This window comes from Balaenoptera acutorostrata, chromosome 7 (assembly GCF_949987535.1).
Source record: "Balaenoptera acutorostrata chromosome 7, mBalAcu1.1, whole genome shotgun sequence".
Lineage (NCBI taxonomy): Eukaryota > Metazoa > Chordata > Mammalia > Artiodactyla > Balaenopteridae > Balaenoptera > Balaenoptera acutorostrata.
Window position 1 is genome coordinate 101,675,056 of NC_080070.1, and position 21,013 is coordinate 101,696,068.

The 21,013-nt window shown below is 37.1% G+C and overlaps 1 protein-coding gene across 5 annotated transcripts; it reads left to right on the forward strand.

The window, feature by feature from the left end:
* The first annotated feature begins 735 nt into the window (after positions 1–735).
* On the forward strand, positions 736–17,461 carry CBLL1 (Cbl proto-oncogene like 1). 5 transcript variants are annotated; one of them, XM_057550349.1, is made up of 6 exons: positions 736–857; positions 6,661–6,828; positions 9,630–9,730; positions 10,139–10,222; positions 11,285–11,358; positions 13,942–17,461. In XM_057550349.1, the coding sequence occupies exons 1-6, from the start codon at positions 809–811 to the stop codon at positions 14,975–14,977; spliced, it is 1,512 nt and encodes a 503-aa protein (XP_057406332.1). In that variant the 5' UTR covers positions 736–808; the 3' UTR covers positions 14,978–17,461. The 5 variants fall into 5 exon arrangements, with proteins under 5 accessions (XP_057406332.1, XP_057406333.1, XP_007180959.1 ...); XM_057550350.1 differs by lacking the exon at positions 736–857 and adding an exon at positions 1,600–1,921 and having other exon boundaries at positions 9,633–9,730; XM_007180897.3 differs by lacking the exon at positions 736–857 and adding an exon at positions 1,601–1,921.
* The last annotated feature ends 3,552 nt before the right edge of the window (positions 17,462–21,013 follow it).

The following is a 21,013-nucleotide window of genomic DNA, read 5'->3' on the forward strand; positions in this document are numbered from 1 at the left end:
GGATTTGCATCATCTGAAGTATGGCTGATAGGGTAAATATGAGGATAGGAAAAAATAAAAAGAGCACTTCTTAGGTGAAAACTACCTTCTTTTATACCCCAAATCGGTGAAAAATGCCTGATCATATCAGCACTGTATTTAGAGAAATAGGGAGGAATGGGAGAAAGGTTAAGCTTCCCCCAACCTGCAAAAGAAAACAAAAAATGCCCAGCAATTGAAAGCATCTTGAAAACCACTTAGTAATAGAGAAACTTACATTTTAACAAAAGCAGGAGTAATGTTGATTCACAATTCTCCTTAGTTGTGAATGCACCTAAAAACCTGTTTATAAAGCTGCAGATATAGTGGGAAAGTCTTTAAAAAGATCCCAGTAAAACATTCAGCAGATAACACAGAACACTTATAGGATTATTCATCATATTATTATTCAAAGCTCTTACTGTTTAACTATACAGATAGAGCACATCGCTACACATACTTTATTCGAAATTCAGCACCATGAAACCACTTCTCTAAGAGGTCAATACAGTAATCTCTGATTGATCCAGAAACTCTGGCACTGAAAGCGTGCATAACACAAGGTAATGATGTCGTCACCGAGGGACGACAAGAATAGAACCCAAATCCCTTGACTCCCCAGCTTGTGTTTTCCACTAATTGTGCTCCTTCCTACTCATTCGGGAGCATCAAGTGTGAAGGGCTGGAGAAGGGAGTGGACACAGATGCGCCAGGCTCGCGAGGTAGAGACCGCCCTGAAGGTCCTCAGGAATCACTCTTTGGCATTTGCCTTTTGTTTCGGCTGAGGACGATGCAAGCGGCAGCAACCACCAACCCCTGGGACCAAGAACTGGAACTAGGTACTGCCCGTGGCGGTAACTGTCTCTTCCTCATTGTAGGCCTTTCCTCTTTTCACCGCTCCCTCGCGGCCAGCTCTAACGTGCTCTCCCCATGCTCAGCTCCGCTCTGCACTGGAGTCCCCGCTGTCTCCTAACAAGACGCGGCTACGCTGCATCCATCCTCCACCTGGCCCCGCGTCCAGTCCTTAGGAGGGGTGTTGTGTGTGTGTGTGTGTGCGCACGTGCTTGGTGGGGGAGGGCTTCTAGCGCCACAAGAGCTTTTCTAGAGCTTGCCCTAGAAAATGAGCGCTAATCAAGCGTTAGAAATGGGCTTCAACTGTTAGCAACTTTAGAGATGGGAACGAGGGTAGATACCCGTCAGCTCTGCCTGGGTCTATGCAGCTTGTCACGACAAAGCAAAAGGGAGACCATATGCACAGAGCCTTTCTCTCTAGCTGGGAGTCTCATACAGCTCAACCATCCCCCGGGCAACCTCCCGCTGGAGGACGCCTTCTAGAGCGCGCGTGTTTACACTTTTCCTGGACCGGGGGGGCGGGGACCGTAGCTCGCGGACTCTGGGGGATTCCAAACCGTTACTCCGCCCGCCGAGGTGGGGCCAGCCCAAGGGCCGAGCCTGCGCAGTGTGCCTGGCAGGCTCCAGGGTCCCAGCGCACTACAAGTCCCAGAAGGCAATGCTCCGCGGGGCCGGCAGCCGCCTTACCTGCTGCGAGCTTAGTCCTACGGATACTACCGGCTTTCCCCCTCCCCCGTTCCCGTCGGTCTCCTCTCCACAGTCAAAGGCTACTTCCTTTGGAAGCACATAAGAGGAAGCCTTAGCAGCCTCCACATTGAAGCTCTCCGCGTATTCGTTCTTTCTCTCTCTGCTCGAATTATGCCTGACTCCCTCACCGGAGTCGGCTAGCGGACGCGAGACAAGGAAGCCTTTGGAGGCCCCAACCCGGGCAACCTGGTCGCACTTCCGCCTCCCAGGCTCCGGAAGGTATCGCGCACGCGCTCCCTGCGACTCCGGCGCGGTTGACTTCCGCTCCCACTGTGCCCTGCGAGCCGAATCATGGATCACACTGGTAAGGAGGCGGAGGCAGTGGGGGTCCTGGTTCCATGCCCCCTGGCCGGCCTGGGACTGGTCGCCCAGCGAGCATAGAGGGTTTACGCTCGCCCTACAGCATTGGGGTGTGGCGGCGAGAAAGAAATCTCATAGACCCCTCCGCGTGTCCGACCAGGGCCTGCTACTTCCTGGCCTACCCTCCGGTGTGGTACCTACAGCCTCGGTGCCGGCAACAGCCGTTCCTTCTCTGCTTCTGCCGGTCTCTGAGCCAGGACGGCGGGCGGCGCGGGCTTCGCGGGGAGGAGAGAGCGCCGGCTCCTTTTTTCTTCATTTTGGGTGCTCTGCCCTACGTTATGGGGACTGGCGGGTAGATTCCAATCTCGGAGTCGGGGAAGCCTCATTACGCTGGGAGTCGATGCGCGAGAGTGGGTTGGAGACTTCCTGCTGTCTCAATCAGCTTTGGGCGGGTGCTGCGGTGGTCACCGCCTGTCGTTTTTGTCTCTCCGGTCTTTCATGGACTAGAGGTGGGAGAAGGGAGTCAGATACGGTTTTCGGAATCATACCGAGAGCAGCTTTTCTGCTTAAGCCCAAAGCATGCCCCGCGCTTCGGCTGTGGTCCTTAACCATCAATCTTGAGCTTAAAATCAAGATAGTCTCATTCCTTTCTTCAAGTAAGAATGGCTTCACTCTTTGTTATGTGTTTTTTGGCTTTTGCTTCCTTGTGGTTTTTGGATATTGAATGAGTGCATTTGGAGTTAGATACTGCTCCGTTCAGTTATATCAGCCATATTACAAGTAGGGGGGAAAAGGGTTTTTCCAGTATTAAGTATTGTTTAGGATTCCTCAGTCATCAACTGTCTACTTAATTTCATATATATATGTATACTCCTATATATAAATACGTTATGTGTGTATGTATACACACACATAGATATATATACATACTCTTCTAGGCTTGGAGATGGAATGGTAAACAAGACGGACTGAGTTCCTCTCTACTTGGAGGTTACGTTCTATTGGGAAAGACAATAAACAAGTTTTTAAAAATACTTAAATGTTTACAGATTATGATGAGTGCTTTGAAGAGGGTAAACGGGTGCTCTGGTAAAGACTATTAGGAGGAAGCTTCAGAGAGGGTGGTCAGGGAAGGTCTTTCTGGAAAAGTAACATTTGTAAGCTGAGATCTGATGGATGAGAAGAATCCAGCGTGGAATAAATCACGAGGAAAGCATTTAGAGCAAGTACAAAGACTCTGAGGGAGGAGAATTTAGAGAAGACCAGTCAGCTGCACCTAGTTAACTAGAGGGAAAGAACCGGAAGATGGGATTGGAAAGGAAGGCAGGAGTCGGGTCGTGCAAGACTTTGAAGTCCATGGTAAAGATTTGAATGTTATGTTAAGTGCAATATGAAGCCATTGAACAGAAGTAGAGGAGGAACGTAATCTCTTTTTAAAAACATAATAGGTTATTTTATGGAGAATGGTGTAAGAGAAGGCAAGAATAATAGACAATAGAAAATTTAGGAGGTGATTGCAATAGATCAGAAGGGAGGCTTGGCTTAGTGAAGGTGGCTGGTTTAGTGAAAAAGGGAGTGGGCAGATTCAGTGAATCTTCAGGTGATAGAACTCAAACAGGCACTGGTGGATTGGTTTGGAAGCATGTGAGAGAAAGGAAAGGTGCCTAGGGTTCTAGTTTGAGTGGTGTCCATTACTGGAAGACTTGGGAGAAAAACACTTTTTTTTGAGGAGCAGAGGTGAGAAATTGGAATTTGGGAACAAGATTTTGGGCTTAAGTAAGAGATGTGTGTTGAGACATACAAGGGGAGATGTCAAGTGGAGATCAGAGGGAAGTTTGTTTGGGACTTAATACCACAAATCACTTAAGGCAGAAGAGAAGAGGGCCTAGAACCAAGCTCTAAGGAACTCTAGTGTTTGGAAATTTTATAGAATCGAAACCCTGGGATTTTGGTGTTAGGGTAGCAAACATGCCACGTTAGCAAATGTTTTTCATTTGAGCCTCTTACTGGAATTTTGGGAGTCAAACAGCTTCCACAGTTTAGAGAATGTTATGTTAGGAAATTGTAATGTGGGTGTGTGTGTATCTCCATATTTATTATCCTAGTTCTCTAAGTTAAAAGTTTGCCTAAGTAAGTAAAAGTCATCTGAACATGAAAATATTCACTAATGAACTGACCACTTAAAAAATTAGTTCCTGCTCAGATATTCCTGCTTAACACCAGCTTCTTTTTTATTCTTTTAGTTAATTTCATTATACGGCAGTGTTCTTAGTGTTTCATATCAGGAAATGGTATAAAATGCTGTACATTGATTGTGATTACAAAAGATTCCGATTTTCATGAAATTCGTAAATGTGAATTCGGTAATTATTTGAATCACAAATAAAGTCATTGGCAAGTGAGGAAATGCCAGTTAGCCAGTGAATTGAAGACATTATGACAGGATAGGCATCTCAAAAGGATGTTTCTAATATCAAAGGATTAATAGAAGCCCTTGGGGAAATGATGAAACCCTCTAATGTTATGCAAAAATGACTGGTTTTGTAATCTTGTTGAAAAAGTCAGTCATAAAATAAAGGCTATCGTGTGGTGTTTTTACAGTAGAATTTTGCTGGAAAAATTACCCCAGGAAACTCCTACTTATCACTTGATTCATTCTTTGGCTATTCTAAGAATTAGCACTTAGTTGTAACTATAACCTAAATTTTGTAAAAATATTTCTTGATTCCTTTAATTCAAGATAAAATTCTACACAAATCTTTTAAAAACCTGTATAATATAATATAAAAGTGTTACGCCTTTTTAAAGTGGATTTCACTTTATATGGCCAGTTCTATCCTTAATTCTCACTTTGTGTAATATCCAAAGACTTTTGTTGTTAGGGCTTTATGTTTGTAGTTGTCTTATTCAAAAGGAAATTATGCTGTATGTTCTGATTCTTAATAAAACCCCCAAAACCCTAAGACAAACCCAGAGTGATGTCACTATTAACCGCTGTACTTTGCTTATGAACTTGCAGTCTGAGGCAGGCTGCAAGGTGTTAGAGGGCAGCAGGCTCTGGAAAACCGTAATAGGCTAAACAAGCCACAGTAGTGACCACAGGTGTCCAGGGTGGTGTGAAAAGGACTTGTAGTAATGAAGTGTTGGTATTTTGATCATTCATCAAGTTGAAACCGTTAAGAGTCCTTTTACTGTCTGAAGGACAGCACTGAACTGTCTACAACAACTTGCTTTTTTTAGTTCATTGGAAAATTAGGAATACCTATTGAGCAAAAAAAAAAAAAAAATTCTTTTTGCTATTACATTGCTTGTAGGTATTTTTACATAAATAAGCAACTAGAGTGAGAGCAGATGAAATACGTTATTCAAATTGTTAATACATTTTGTGAAGTGTTGAGAGTTGATCAAGTTGGATTTATCCTAACTTGACTTTAACTATCCATGTTAAAGTTATCCATGTTAAAGTTAAAATCCCTTTTCCATGAATTTTATTTTTGAGGGTTAGCTATTATGAAAGTAATGATAGAAAGTAGACTGAAAGATACTTAAATTAATAATTAAGGACTGATTTTGAATTTTGTTCTGTCCTTCAGAAAGAGTGCAAATCGATGTGAGTTCAACATGTGTCTGTAATTCTAGTACCCTTGGAGATCATTAGTACTAATTAGGATACTACTTCCAAATTTGGCTTTACTGAATTTAATGTGGACAGTTTGGCTATCACTCTGGATTGTACTGTCTAATGCAGTGGCAGTTACACAGCCTTGTTCACTAATTGTCATGTTTAAAACATTATTATTTAAAAAAATTATTTGCATTTCCTATTTTAGGGCATTTCCCTTTCTGTCTTTAGTAGGTAAAGGTAAATATTTTCTGGATTGTAATATCTTGTCATGGACTTGAAGAAAAGGTGGCTTTTAATCTTCAAATAGAGTCAGTTCTATGAAATAATGCTCCTATTACTCATGGGATATGAGTGAATTTAATTCATAAGCTAATAACAGACAGGGACATAGAAAGTTTCAGTTATTTAGGCCAAGTACAGAAAACTTGCATCCTCCTAAACTATAATTTTCCATTACAGTGGTGACCAAGAGTAACACAGTCACATGTGTACATCTAGAAATGTTATAGCACAAGTACATTAGTGCGTGTTTTTACTACTAAATGGTGCAATAATTTTTACTATATTCCTGAATGCTTTTTAGAAAAACAATTTTACACTTATTTAATTTTACCATTGTCAGTGTTAGTTTTGTGTTTCTAGTATTATTGTCCTGATATCGATGCAGATTACTAAATTTACTGAGTGCCTACTTTGCATACTTGATGGAGATAGTGATGGTTTTCTTTCTTTTTGTTCTTCTTCCTTTACTTTTCTTTTTCTTTTTTAAAAAAATCTCTTATAGTTCCAAGACAGAGGTTCTTATCTTAGGCTCATGAAGGGTTTTACGTTTCTGTAAATCCCTCTGGAAAAATGGAAAATTTTTTTGTCCATTTTTTTAGGGAGAGGTTCTGTAACTTTTGTCAACTCTTTAAAGGTTCCATATCTCAAAAAGCATTGCTTTAAGGGTTTGTCCAAAATAGAGAAAATTAGTACTTGAACTTATATAGCATAGTATTTAAAATCAGAAACCAGATATTCAACCCTTGATAATGTGGGGTATGTTGCTTTAATACCTGTGGCAGAATAATCTTCAAAAAGAAAAACTAAAAGAAATTACAACTTTTTTTCTAACATAGACAATGAGTTACAAGGCACTAATAGTTCTGGATCATTGGGTGGTCTTGATGTTCGAAGACGAATTCCTATAAAGCTCATCTCCAAACAAGGGAACAAAGCCAAAGCTTCACCTCGAACTCCAAGGACTATAAACAGGATGCCTGCAAAGGCTCCAGCTGGTGATGAAGGTAATTTGTTTAAACTAATAGGTCCAAAAGTCTTTCTTTTATATCTGATTCCACCAAATAAGCCATGTGATTTTATTTACCTTGAGTCACCTCTTTTTTTATCTTTTATACTCTCTTCCTTCTTCAGCCTTTGACTTCCCTTTTTGGCATATTTTACTTTTCTCTCCCTTTATAAATATTTTTGGTTTATTTTCTTGTTGAAAGTAACACTGCCTATTGTTTAAAAAAAATCTAAACAATATTGCAGAAAACATAATATTAAAAGTAAAATTGTCCCTCTCCCCCCATAATTATTCTCTTCCCAAATAATCCCTGGTATGACTTTTTCATAGTTACTTTATAACTGCTCTTTTTTCATGCAAGATGCATGTGAGATTTTGCCTTCTCAGTACATACAGTTGTATCTCATTTAAGAAAGTAGGTTTAGGTATTTCACTTACGGATATACCATAATTTATTTAACAATTTTAATAATTTTTTGCTGTTAAAAACAATTTTGTAGTAAATATCCTTGTATATGTACCTTAGTATGTATATTTTGTAGAATTTAAACTTTGCATGAATTTGGGCATCTTAGAACTTGGTGGATTTTAGAATTTGTACATTTTAAAATTTGACAGATGTCGCCAAATGGCCCTGTAAAAACAGTACATCACTTTATACTCCCACACCAATATTGGTACTGTTAACCTTTACAAATTTTTGTTCTGATACACATTTCTTTAATTATGAGTGGGGTTGTATATCTTTTCATAGTACTCGTCATTTCTTTTGCCTAGGATCTACCTGTTCATTTCCTTTTCCCATTTTTTTTTCTGTTTGATTGTCTTTCTCTTGATTTTTATGAGTTCTTTCTTTGTAAATTAATACAATTGTCATATATTGTATACTCCATTTGTCTTTTGAGTTTTATATATAAAATTTTTATTGTAGAAAACCTTGACGATTCTATGTAGTCAGATATCCAGTCTTTTCTAGTGTGACTTCTGGGTTTTTTGTCATCGTTAGAAAGGCCTTTCCCCATTTCATGAGTATAAAACAGTTTTCCCATCTTACCCTTTAGTACAGGGTCTGCAAACTATGGCCTATTGGCCAAATCCAGTCCTGTTTTTTACTGGGACACATCCATGCCCATGGCTGCTTTTCACACTATATTGGCATAGTTGAGTAATTTCAGGTATGGCCTACAGAGCCTAAAATATTTACTTAACTGGCCTTTAAGCAGAAAAAGTTTGCTGACCCCTGCTTTGGAACTTTTATAGATATGTATTTGGGTATTAAAACAAAAAGGGGGTATGGGCTTGAAGTGGAAGGGAATGAAGAGATAACTGAGAAGAAAAGGATAGAAAGGGGATTTTAGCTTTTTTGCATTGTTTTACTGTTACACAAGAATTTATTTATACATTACTGTGTAGTTTTAAAAAAGTATTTAAAAACCAAAAAGGCCAAAGCGGGGGTACACTAGGTTACTGATAGAGCAGCAGCAGCTGGAATGTTATCTATACAAATATATATATAGCTTCATGATGGGAGTACAATTTGAACTACTATGAAAAATGATAATGTGCTCCTAACTTTCTTGGCTGTTGTTCTGCTCAATAATTTTTTGAGTTTTAATAAGTAGAAAAGTTAACTTTCCTTATTTTGAGTTTTAGATGACAGCAGCTTTTATAAGGTATAAATGGACCATATAAGAACCTAGGGTCACTCAGATGTAACTTATAAGAACTCTACATTTGTGTTGGAGATAATTAGATAGCAGTACACTGGTATGTATGTCTGTATCGGGTTCAAAAAATTCTTGCATCTATGCGTGTGTGTCTATCTCTGTTTGTGTCCGTGTGTCTGTATGCAGATGCTGTAATGTAGCCATGTGGGTAAAGTTAAAACTTCTGTGCTTTGGCTACTCTGTTTACCAGTTCTAGGGCCAAAAGAGTCGTGAGAAGCCTGGCACCTTGGAGGGATAGATTTGTCTTCTCAGCTTTACTTTAGGTAATTGGATTCTATCTAGAATCCCCATAAGACTGTTTGCTGGTTTTCTTTCCTTTTGTATGAGATGAGAGGATTACCATCAACTTTTTAATTAGGCCAGAGAAATTGAAATTGAGCCCATTTGATCTTCATATTGTTTTAAGTTTATTGATATTGATATATGCAGTGTAGGGGAGGATACTTGTAAGTAGATATGATATAAATTCTACTGTTTGCGTGATTAACCAGGGAGAGGTTTCAATGGAAAGGATGAAGTATGAATATGTTGGATGTTTCTAAAATCAGGCTCAGTTTAAAGCTGAAGAAGAGGATACCTAATTTACTAAGTCGTAAGAAGGAAGTCTGCAGAATTCTTTATGTTTTCATTAATCCTTTGGCAATAATATCAGTTTCTTACAGCATAATACCACTTTTATAGATAGATCAGAATAAGTGGTGATAAATATCTTTTATTTGTGTAATAATCATGATGATGATAATTAGTAATTTTATACTAGAAATAGTTTGGTGAATTAATAAGAGCACTTGAATGGGAGTGAAGAGATCTGAGATCTTTTCCTAGCTCTGCCACTGATCTTCTCTGGGTTGAGTTATTATGATCTCCAGTACTGCAATATTCTCAGTCATGAGAGTTAGACTACATGATTGCCAAGATCATTTCTAGATGGTGCTTTAAACTAGACTTGATGATCTTGTTCTTAGAAGAGCTTTGAAAGGTGTCAGTGAATAGGTCTGTTTGACCATGTACATGTACTTCCAAAATGAAATTGAGATGTGAAAAGTTAATAGGTAACACTTTCTTCTCTCAGAAGGATTTGATTATAATGAAGAAGAACGGTATGACTGTAAAGGGGGCGAACTGTTTGGAAATCAAAGAAGATTTCCTGGACACCTTTTTTGGGACTTTCAGGTATAACTAAAAATAAAAAATTTTATTAGAACAATAAAATATTTTAAATACTTTATTAGAACAATTCAGACTACATAAAGAATGGTATGAACTTTTATTATAGTTATATCTTTCAGTACTCACAAATCATTTGTTTATTAATGCCCTATTTCACTGTTTTGAAAGATAATCTGAAGTAATTTTTAGTAAAGTCAAGTAAAATCAATAACCATTAACACTGTTTAAGGGAATAAACCCCCAAGACTGATGGTGGCCCAACTAATGTGGCATATGTGGGGATTATACCAAGAAACCTTTATTTCTAATTGTTTTAATAACTTTTATAAAATACTAACCAATTCATTGTGTAAATTATGGACATAAGTTTTAGAAATGCTTAAGGAAAATTTAATTATATCATTTCAACAGATAAACATCTTAGGTGAAAAGGATGATACACCAGTTCATTTCTGTGACAAATGTGGATTGCCTATTAAAATCTATGGGCGAATGGTAAGTATAAATTAAATTCTGATTTTGTAAATTAAATATTTGTGTAGAGGTAGGATTCTGAAATTTAAGTAGATAGATTTATTGCTGTTTAGTGATTAAGTTTATAACATTTTAAATAAGTATAAAATAGCTAGGGGAAATTTGGGAATAATATGCATTTAATAGAATTATCTTGACAAATTCTTTAATTGCTTGTAAATATTAATTACGGAAACTAATGCTGAAAACTAAATAATTTCCTTGGACTGTTTGATACCTGTTTACATTAATTCTAGTTTATTAGGGAAAAATGGTTTTTTTTTTTCCCTTGTTAACAGAATAAAATCAGTTATTCATTTCTGAAGGCTATAATTTTTAATATAAAACTGAATTAATAAAGATTATTTATGATTTCTGAGAATTGAATTCTAAACGTTAAAAAAAAAACCAGCCCTAACTGTAATTTAATAGTAATTTTGGCATATAAAAAGATAGTTTAACATTTTTGTTGGAAAAAAATTTGAATTCAGTGATATATCTGTGATGGTGGAGGGTGTGGATTATGCACTGTTGCTTTGCTACATAACACAGCTAAATAATGGTAATGGCCTCTGAGTTTTAAAGTGGTGTAACATCATTTTACTGTGTCCTTCTGATTTATTTTTAAATATTTGTAAGTTCATTAACTTAAGACTACCAGGGAAGAAGGCTACTTATATTACATTAGAAGATATTTGTTCTTTTCCTGCCTTGGAATACTTTCAGGAGATACAGGATTAGATTAAACATTATGCAGTATTCTTCAGGAGCTTTTAACCTGTAGGGACCATGAACGTGTAAGCAAATATGCATGTATATGTTTTTTGAGGAAAGGGCCAAAGTTTTCATCACATTCTCACAAAGAGCTTTGTGACTGAAAAAGGTTAACTGTTGCTTTTATGTAATTGGTACTTAATAAATGTTCATTTTGACAAAACAGTTCTCAAGTGCCTTTTATGTCTAGGTCACTGTGCTTACTGTTTTTTTTTTTATGGAAGTATTTTTGTTCTAGTATGCTAAACTGTAACATGTCTCTGTTCACAGATTCCATGCAAGCATGTTTTTTGCTATGACTGTGCTATTTTACACGAAAAAAAGGGAGATAAGATGTGTCCAGGGTAAGATCATCATTAAATTTTTAAATAATAAAGTTTGTGATATAATGATTTATAATCTAGGTTAAAGGTCAGGGTGTGCTATAGACCGGTGGCAGGATATCAAATGTGTAGACATGGCTCATGTTTCTCTGTGAGCCTAGAGTTGGCCTTAGCCTTCTCCTTAAGATAGGGCTAATTAGCTATTATCAATCAATTCAAATTGACCAAAATAACGAGTATATTTGCCATCACAAAGTTGGCGTTATAAACCAAAAATAGTTATTTTCTTGTTTTAATGGGACGCTAGAGAGGTAGGATCACGTAGTGATTGAGAGCAAAGACTCTCGAATTAGAATTCCTGGATTCAAATCTCTATTTTCTTATTTATTAGCTGTGTGACATAGGTGATTTCTTCATCTGTAAAATGGAGCTAATAATAGTACTTACCTCCCTGGGTTATTATTAGAAGTAAATGAGTTAATACATATATAGTAGCATATAGCAAGTACTATGTAAGTATAAGCTCTTAATTATTACCTTCAAATCTGATTATTATGTCTTGAGTATATCTTAAAACACCATCATGTTCTAAGATAGACTCAGACAAGTTATGACAATCTAGAGGTGTTGGTTGATAGTGATCTATTTGGGGATGGTCTTGAAGGATCCAGAATAAACTATGAATTTTTATATCAATTTAGAACACCTGATAGAAGGTTTGAGGAAAGCTTTGAGAGAAACTTCTTTGGAACAACTGTAGGCTTCCTAGATTCCTTATAACCTATGTCAGAACCTATCCCAAGGGTTGTAGTATTAGTTGATAGCAAAGCTATGGACAATTGTAAGGGATAATTTTCTTTTATGGTGTAGGAAGATTGGCATCACTGAGAGAGAATGGATGATTCATTGACAAACCAGTGCCAACTAATTCTCTTGGCATATTTTTATTAGCCCTTTAAAGTCACAGATTATAAAATTTATAGTGTGAGTTCAAAGAGTATTTCCTTCCTAGAATTATAATTCAGAAGAGTTACGAAATTAAAAATGCATATTCACTGTTTGCCTTATTTTCTGTAATGCCTGATTTTCCAACACGGCGTACATCCACTATATAGTAAATTTGATTGCCTCATTGGGATAAGGGATTTTGGATGTTGTAAAACACCATGTAGAGGACATCAAAAGGTTTTCTCTTTTATGTAAGTGTTCTAATGTTAATATTTAAAAGGGAATTTAGTTTTCAGGGTATTCAGTGTAACTGCAGTAAGCATCTCACTGGTTGGCCCTTAGGTATATCAGAGCATAAGCCTATCTGGATTAACAGACCCAGGTTAGAAAGTGAAGAAATGGCAATCCAAATTAATGTAAATACTATATACTAATGCTTAAGCATCACCCAAAAGAAGTGCCTCACATCCCGTTACTGTGGTGATATTTCAGAGCTTACAGCAAGTTAGAAGCAAAAAGTAAGAAGTGTGCCAAATGGCCACTAAAGGGACGCCTCCTAGTATCAAGAAGGAGTACCAGCCTTCAGTGAGGAAGGAAAAACAGACACCACTCAAAATCAAGAATATAGAGCCATGTAATATAGTGTCATATGACCTGACACACGTATTTAATGATAACAGCTTATACATGTATAGTGCTTAACTAGTCATTAAGTCCTGTCATTTTCACTGTTTCGTTGATGTTATAGATACTCCTTTAAGTAGGGTGAAGTAGATATAAAAACATTGTGAGTTAGGTTAGATGTTTGAACCCCATTTTACAGATAAAGAAACAAAGTTTAAATGACTTCACTGAGATCTCAGAGCCAGTAGTAGATCCCAGTTCCAATTCCTAGCTCAGTCCTGTTTCTGCTATTTCAAGAAGACTAAAGGCAAGAGTGGATTAAAAATACTGAATGAAGAGTAGTTACAATTTGACCCTGACTCATTAAGAAAATATTGAGTTAAATTTAGTGGTTATAATTTAGAGAAGCAGGAGTGTGTAATACTTTGTAGTAGTAAATTTGTCTGACAGTTCAGAAAGACCCCTTCTTGAAGGGACTCTTGGTGTTCAGGGTTTGAATTTAATTTGTTTATGTTGTTTAATGTTAAGAACCTTGATGATTAGGATGATCCTATTTTTGTAGTTCTTACAGTTCTTCCACTTGGTGTCTTCCACTTAGTATTATTTGCACAGAAAATAATACTCAATAAATACGGTACAAGTTTGAATTCCATGATTGTGACAGATGCTTTGGTTTGCCCTTCCTGGATTTTTCTTTGCAAATGGATGCAAAGCATAGAATTGTTTGAGAAAATCAGATAAATTCTAGGTCTTGGGAAGAAAAGGTCTTTTCTTAAAACATACTCTGTTTGATAAACACTGAATTTTTTTCTTAAGCGCTCTGATGTTGAAAGAAATGCTGATGCTTAATAGCGAACAGACCACAAAGTGGAAAAGATTAAAGGTTCACTTGCAGTAACTATAACTTGTAATTGTGAACTTTTGTAGTATTTTCCATAACAAAATTTAAAACTAGTCATATCTTTGAAATTAAGTATGTTACTTTTACAGTCTGTTTTTAGTAAATCAAACTTTTTTCCCCTTCTAATTTAGCTGTAGTGATCCTGTGCAGCGAATTGAGCAGTGTACACGAGGTTCTCTCTTCATGTGTAGCATTGTTCAAGGGTGCAAGAGAACATACTTGTCCCAGAGAGACTTACAGGCTCATATCAACCACCGCCATATGAGAGCTGGAAAACCTGTTACCCGTGCTTCACTTGAAAATGTTCATCCTCCTATTGCCCCACCACCAGCTGAAATCCCCGATCGTTTTATAATGCCGCCAGACAAGCACCATATGAGCCATATTCCGCCAAAGCAGCACATCATGATGCCACCACCTCCTTTGCAACATGTGCCCCACGAGCACTATAATCAGCCACATGAGGATATTCGTGCTCCTCCAGCAGAATTGTCCATGGCTCCACCTCCACCTCGCTCGGTCAGTCAGGAAACCTTTCGTATTTCAACAAGAAAACACAGCAATTTAATAACTGTCCCTATTCAGGATGACTCAAATTCAGGTGCTAGAGAACCACCACCTCCTGCCCCAGCACCTGCTCACCATCATCCTGAATATCAGGGTCAACCAGTGGTCTCGCACCCTCATCATATTATGCCTCCACAGCAACATTACGCACCACCCCCACCTCCTCCACCACCAATAAGCCATCCAATGCCACATCCTCCCCAGGCCGCAGGTACTCCTCACCTGGTGTATAGCCAAGCTCCACCTCCACCAATGACCTCTGCTCCACCACCAATTACCCCTCCCCCTGGACATATTATTGCCCAGATGCCACCTTATATGAATCATCCTCCTCCAGGACCTCCCCCCCCTCAACATGGTGGTCCACCTGTAACTGCACCCCCTCCTCACCATTATAATCCTAACTCTTTACCCCAGTTCACTGAAGATCAAGGAACTCTGAGCCCTCCATTTACACAGCCAGGGGGAATGAGTCCTGGTATATGGCCTGCACCGAGAGGGCCGCCGCCTCCTCCACGAATGCAGGGTCCGCCTTCTCAAACCCCACTTCCTGGACCACATCATCCAGATCAGACAAGATATAGACCGTATTACCAATGATAATAGTATTTTGAACTGAAGATATGATGAGGAAACAAACTTATGTATAGTCAATCTTTTAATTAAGCTTTGACTGTTGGGGAAGGGAAAGCGCCTCTTACTGAGGTGGCTGTAAAACACTTAGGGTCTTGTCTCTTAAAATGGTTTTAAATCTTGACCTTAGGAGTGATTTCAAGTACTATACTGTAGTGCAGATAAGTGGCTCAGTTGAGCACAACTATATTTTAACAACTTTCTTCCCCTAGTGTGGTAAATTGACCCAGAGGTGACCATTTGTAAAAAATTTGAAAAAATTTTTTCGTCGTTCCACTTTCAAAAGTATTGCTTTTGTTAAACCCAATGTTTAGTTTTTCTTGTGATACATTTTGTTAACCTGTGTAAAAGGATTAAATTTCAATATGGTTGTAAAAATGCTATTTTTATGTGAATTTAAGTGCAGCCACATACTGTTTTTTAAACCATATGTTTTACCACTAATTTCCCAAAGTTATAATAAAATCCTAAAAGTAAAAATCTATTAGAATTTACTGTAAGGCAGACTCTTAAATGGTAGGAAATGATTTCACATGTTAGGCACTGAAATTTTGAAGTATATTAGGTGTATAATGCACTTCACTTGGATGCCTTTTCATTTGTAGGCAGCCTCAGGAACACCAAAATACATTGGAATTCCAGTACTAAGAAATATTTATGTTTGTAATATTGAAAGGCAGTGTTCGTTACTTGGAAAGTTACGGCCAAAGTAATCAACTCTGTAGGCTCCAAGCTGTTGGGGATGCTGGTACCCATTAATGCTTTTTACTGAATGGTTGGAATCACATGATGCACCACACTGATTAATCTTAAGTAACATTATTTTATAGAACTGTTTAAATGGTGTGCTTTAGATGAAGTGTATTCCTCTCTACTCATTGTCTTAAACTAAATATTTAGGGCTGAATAGGCTCTATGTAATTCCTCATTTCATGGTAGAATTTGATCCCGTGCTTAAGTGGGTTCTTGTTTATTGGGTTTTAAACTATAATTTGAATGCCATGGAGGAATTTGAATACTGTATTAATGAAGGACATTCTTGTAATCACATACTTGTGTTGCTCAGGTTTCATTACTGTGTGATAAGGTTTTTTCTCTAACTTGACATTTAAAAACTATTAATGATTTCCTGTTTCTTTTATTGGTTAAGCATCTAAAACTTGGAAAGTTTTAGCTTGGAGTCAACAGTGAAGACTACCAGATGATTTTGTATTGGAGAAAAGAAAAGTAATCTCAATTGTGAATTTCAGTGCTTTATAAGGTGTCTTCGGAGTCAGCTTTTGCATTATAGGGGCTTCTTACAGTCCAGCTGAGATGACCACTTACAGTTTATACAGAACTCATATGTATAAATCAACACTCTTAGGATATTACTATATATCCTTTGAATAAACCCCTGTGAAGTACTTCCTCCCCCGTAAAATGGTGCATAACATATAAACATGAAATGTGTAGTATGCAGATGCCATTTATTAAATAGTTTGTAGTGTATAAATTTAGAACATTTCTTTTTGACAAAGGGTGAACTGATTGCTAATTTACCATTTAATTCTGTCAGGAACAGGCAAAACAACTTCTCATCTTGGATAATCAGATGCAAAGTCATCTATGAACTTAGAGCTGAAGTTAGAATTAATATAAATGGCCCTTTCAACCTTGACCAGCTGAAAATAACTAATACACTTCTTTTTAAGTGAAAGTACGTGATTTTTCACACCTAGCAATTTGAGAGTCCAGTTGTTAATGCAATATTTCTAGTGAGAAATTGTTATTAGAAGCATGGGAGTGAAATAGTATGAAATGGTGGTGAGTGCGTCTATCATATTACTGTAGGTACTTGGACTGTGCAAACTTGATTCCTTTTCATGGCCCTATTTAGGAGCTGTTAAAATACTCTTGTTGAAAATCCAGGACCATTTTTTGGTTTCATGTAATAGGAAATAGCCGAATTCACTTTAAAGCTTCTCAACTATTTATGAAGAGCTCACCTGTTTTAATGAAATTCACTAGAATTGAATGTGGCATGAAACCACTTAGCCTATGTATTGGACAAAAAAATTAATATGATAAAATTCCACATGTTAAGAGAATTCTTGTAGGCTTTTAAAAAATGATTTCTTTTTGGTTAGGTTTAAGAAATATGTGTTATGCAGGAAGGCAGATCACATGAAATGTGTTGTAGCAGACAATTTTTTAAAATGGTGTTAGACTTGAATTCATCCAGTTATTGTTTGAATGAGGGTGGGTGGGTAGAAGGATAACAAAATTACTGTTAGTGTTTCTTTCCTTAAGGAAAAAGATGTGAATCCCAGCCTTATTTCAGGGAAGCCTTTGAAGCTATGATGGACATAAGTCTAAATTAAATGTATGTATATTTCATTATATTGCTCTTAAGACTACTGAGGTGGCAGTTTAATTCTTAAAAACAATAAAATGAAAGCATAAATACTATTTTGCCTAGATGAATTTTTACCTAATGATGACACATTTGGGAGAACGCAGAGTTTTTCATGTTGATACAGCTTTTACAGTAAAATAGATTCATGTTTTTGGAGGTTAAAACCAGCAAGTTGAACGTTAATATTTCTAAAGTGGTATGATTGTTCAGAGTATTCTGTAGTATTTTGGGGAAATATCAGTTGCAAAGACTAAGAAACTACTTAATATCCATCTTGCCCTGTAAAAACCACTTGCTCAATTTATCGTATAAATACTACCACTGAAATATAAATGCAAAGGATAATTTGACCATATTTTTAAACTCAAAATAGGTGACTTTACTGTATGAAGTATACAGAGCTGCTTTACGCTTTGTTCTTACTAACATACTGGAAGAGTATCTTTCATACATCTTTTTGGAAAAACTGTATAGACATATCGTAACATTCTTGAAAAAGCGTTTCAAGTACGTGGAAAAATCTCACAAGTACCTGAAACAAAAACTTTTCTGACTATTAGATCAGCCATCAAATTTGTATATTGATGTTAGCTGAGGTTTGACATAATCATACTATATTCTGACTGAAGTGGATTTATTTTTCTTCACTGGTTTTTGTAAGTGTAATCTGTTCAATTGTGGCCTAGACCAAGCAGACTTTACTTATTACAATATATGCACAATCTAATAAAGCAATATTGGATATACTAGGTTTAAAGGGGAAAGAGAGGTAAGCCAGTTAAAATACTTGGTAATGATACTAATAAAAACATTTGAATTTTCAAACATTTTTTGTTTTGATTCATGCCCCTTCAGTTTTCCATCTTTGAGGGAAAAAGTATTAAGGCAGAATTTTTAAAGCAACATTTTAGTATCAAACCTTAATTTTCTCATCTCCCTTAGAATTTGAATTTTTAGGCATTACAGAATCACAGGATTTAAATGAACAATGGTGGGTCATGGGTTTAGCTCTAACACTTGGGTGGAACCATGTCTTTTTAAAAATCTACCATTTTGAAATGTTAATCTATGTCCTGAGAATGTCTCATTGCTATTCCAAGTAGTTGTTAGCACCAACTTTCATATTGTATTTAAGCCCATTTCCTATTAATCTACGTTTAAAATTGTTCTCCCTTTGTCTTCCTTCAGATTGAAAAATCTTGCTCCCTTTACTTTTCTTCCTATGTGTTACTTTCAAAATCTTTAATTTTTTTGTTTTAAAATTTGCACTCATTTCAATTATACAAGCAGTAAGTCTTTTGGGAGAAATATGTCATATTACAAATAAAGATCCCCTTGACCACTACCACAATTAACACTTCCCTTCCAGAGATAACTCATGTTATAACTTTGGTGTGTGAATTGTTTTAGTTGCAGAGCTGACAACTAAGTAATAGGCTCCATCCTCTGGTTAAGCACCTTAATCCATGGTAAATGTAGTATTTCATGGCCTATACTCAAATAGGTACTGAGCACCTACCATGTGAAATATAAACATTTACATGCTAGATGCCATTTAAAAAAATTTTTATTTTATATTGGAGTATCGTTGACTAACAATGTTGTGTTAGTTTTGGATGTACAGCAAAGTGATTCAGTTATACATATATCTATTCATTTTCAAATTCTTTTCCCATTTAGGTTATTACAGAATGTTGAGCGGAGTTCCCTGTGCTATACAGTAGGTCCTTGTTGGTTATCTATTTTAAATATAGCAGTGTGTACGTGTCAGTCCGAAACTCCCAATCTGTCCTTCCCCCCACCCTTCCTCCCTGGTAACCAAAAGTTCGTTCTCTGTGAGTCTGTTTCTGTTATGTAAATAAGTTCATTTGTATTAATTTTTTTTAGATTCTGCATATAAGCAATATGATATCTGGCTAGACACCATTCTAATCACTTTGGATGCACAAGTCTTTAGAGACATGACCATAAATTTCGTTAAATTATGTAACATGTTAGAAGTGTGATAAAATCCTAGAGAATAAAGGGAAAGTAAGGATAATGGGGTGTTGGTAGGTTTGCAGTTTAAAATAGAGCAGTCTGGGTAGAATTCATTGAAAAGATGACATTTGAGCAAAGATTTGAAGTAGGTGACAGTTAGCCACGTATATTATGTGGGGAAGAACTTTCCAAGCAGAGGACACAGTCTGTAAAGGCCTTAAAGAGGGGGTTGCACCTGGCGTATTTGAGAAATAGCAAGGAGATTGGAATGGAATGAGTGAGTAGTAAGAGGAGGTCAGAGAGGTAATGACAGTGGGAATGGGGAGATCACAGGCTTCCTAGGCCATTGTAAAGATTTTGACCTTACTCCGACATGGAAAACCATTGTGGGGTTCTGAGCAAAGGAGTGGAATGATCTGGTTCTTTTAAAAGGATTATTCTGGCTGTGTGTTGAGAACAGATGAGGGAAGCAGAGATTGGAAGGCCAGTCAGAAGGCTGTTTTAATCATTTTCACAAGAGATGATGGTGGTGACATAAGTATCAAGAAGTGGGTGAGGGACTTTCCTGGTGGTCCAGTGGGTAAGACTCCACACTCCCAATGCAGGGGGCCCAGGTTCGATCCCCGGTCGGAGAACTAGAACCCACATGCATGCCGCAACTAAGAGTTTGCATGCCACAACTAAGAGTCCGCATGCCGCAACTAAAGCCCACATGCTGTGACTAAGTAGCCTGCATGCTGCAACGAAGATCCTGGGTGCCACAACTAAAACCCAGCGTGGCATGCATGCACGCATGCCTGCATAAATAAATAAATAATAAATATTTAAAAAAAGAAGTGGGTGACTTGTGGAAGGATGGAGATATATATACATATAATAAAAATTTATGTATGTAAATTAAGCACTTATGTATGATGGACATGGGTATATAATGATGAACCAACTAGATATGATCCCTGCTAATTAGGAGCTTACATTTCTAACTTACCCAGGAATTGTTCTTGATAGTAACCCCTGAATTTTCCTCAAAAGATTTTATTATGTTCTTTTTCAAAGTATAGTGGCCAGGGTGGGGAAAAGCACTAAAAAATGTATTACAAAAGTATACAGATATACAACCATAATGAGAGATAATTTATTTGATTCTGAAATTAATAATATATTTCCTAATAGCTTTTCTGGGTATATTTAATTGTGCAATGCTAAATAAGTGACTTTGGAACAAATCTGCAGAATGCACCTATATTGTTCCTGAGTTTAGTCCTGCCTTGTGCTAGATCAGTTTTTAGATAGGTTTTTATTTCTTTGAAGAGGTAGTATTTCCTAATGATTAAGAGCCTGGGCTCTGGAGTCAGACCATCTAGACTGAATTCTGGTTCTACTACCTATAGAACTAGCAAGTATATATAACTTAGACTAATTACTTACCCTCTTTGAGCCTTGATTTATTTTGCTTTTCTAAAAAATGAGGATAAACATAGTACCTATCTTAGGGGGGCTATTTTCAGAGTTAAATGAGTTGATACTAGACATATTTAAAAGGTAGAGTCAATAGAATTTCCTAACAAAATTTTCAGCCTGAGCAGCTGGAAGGCTGGAGTTGGCATTAACTGAGGTGGAAAGGT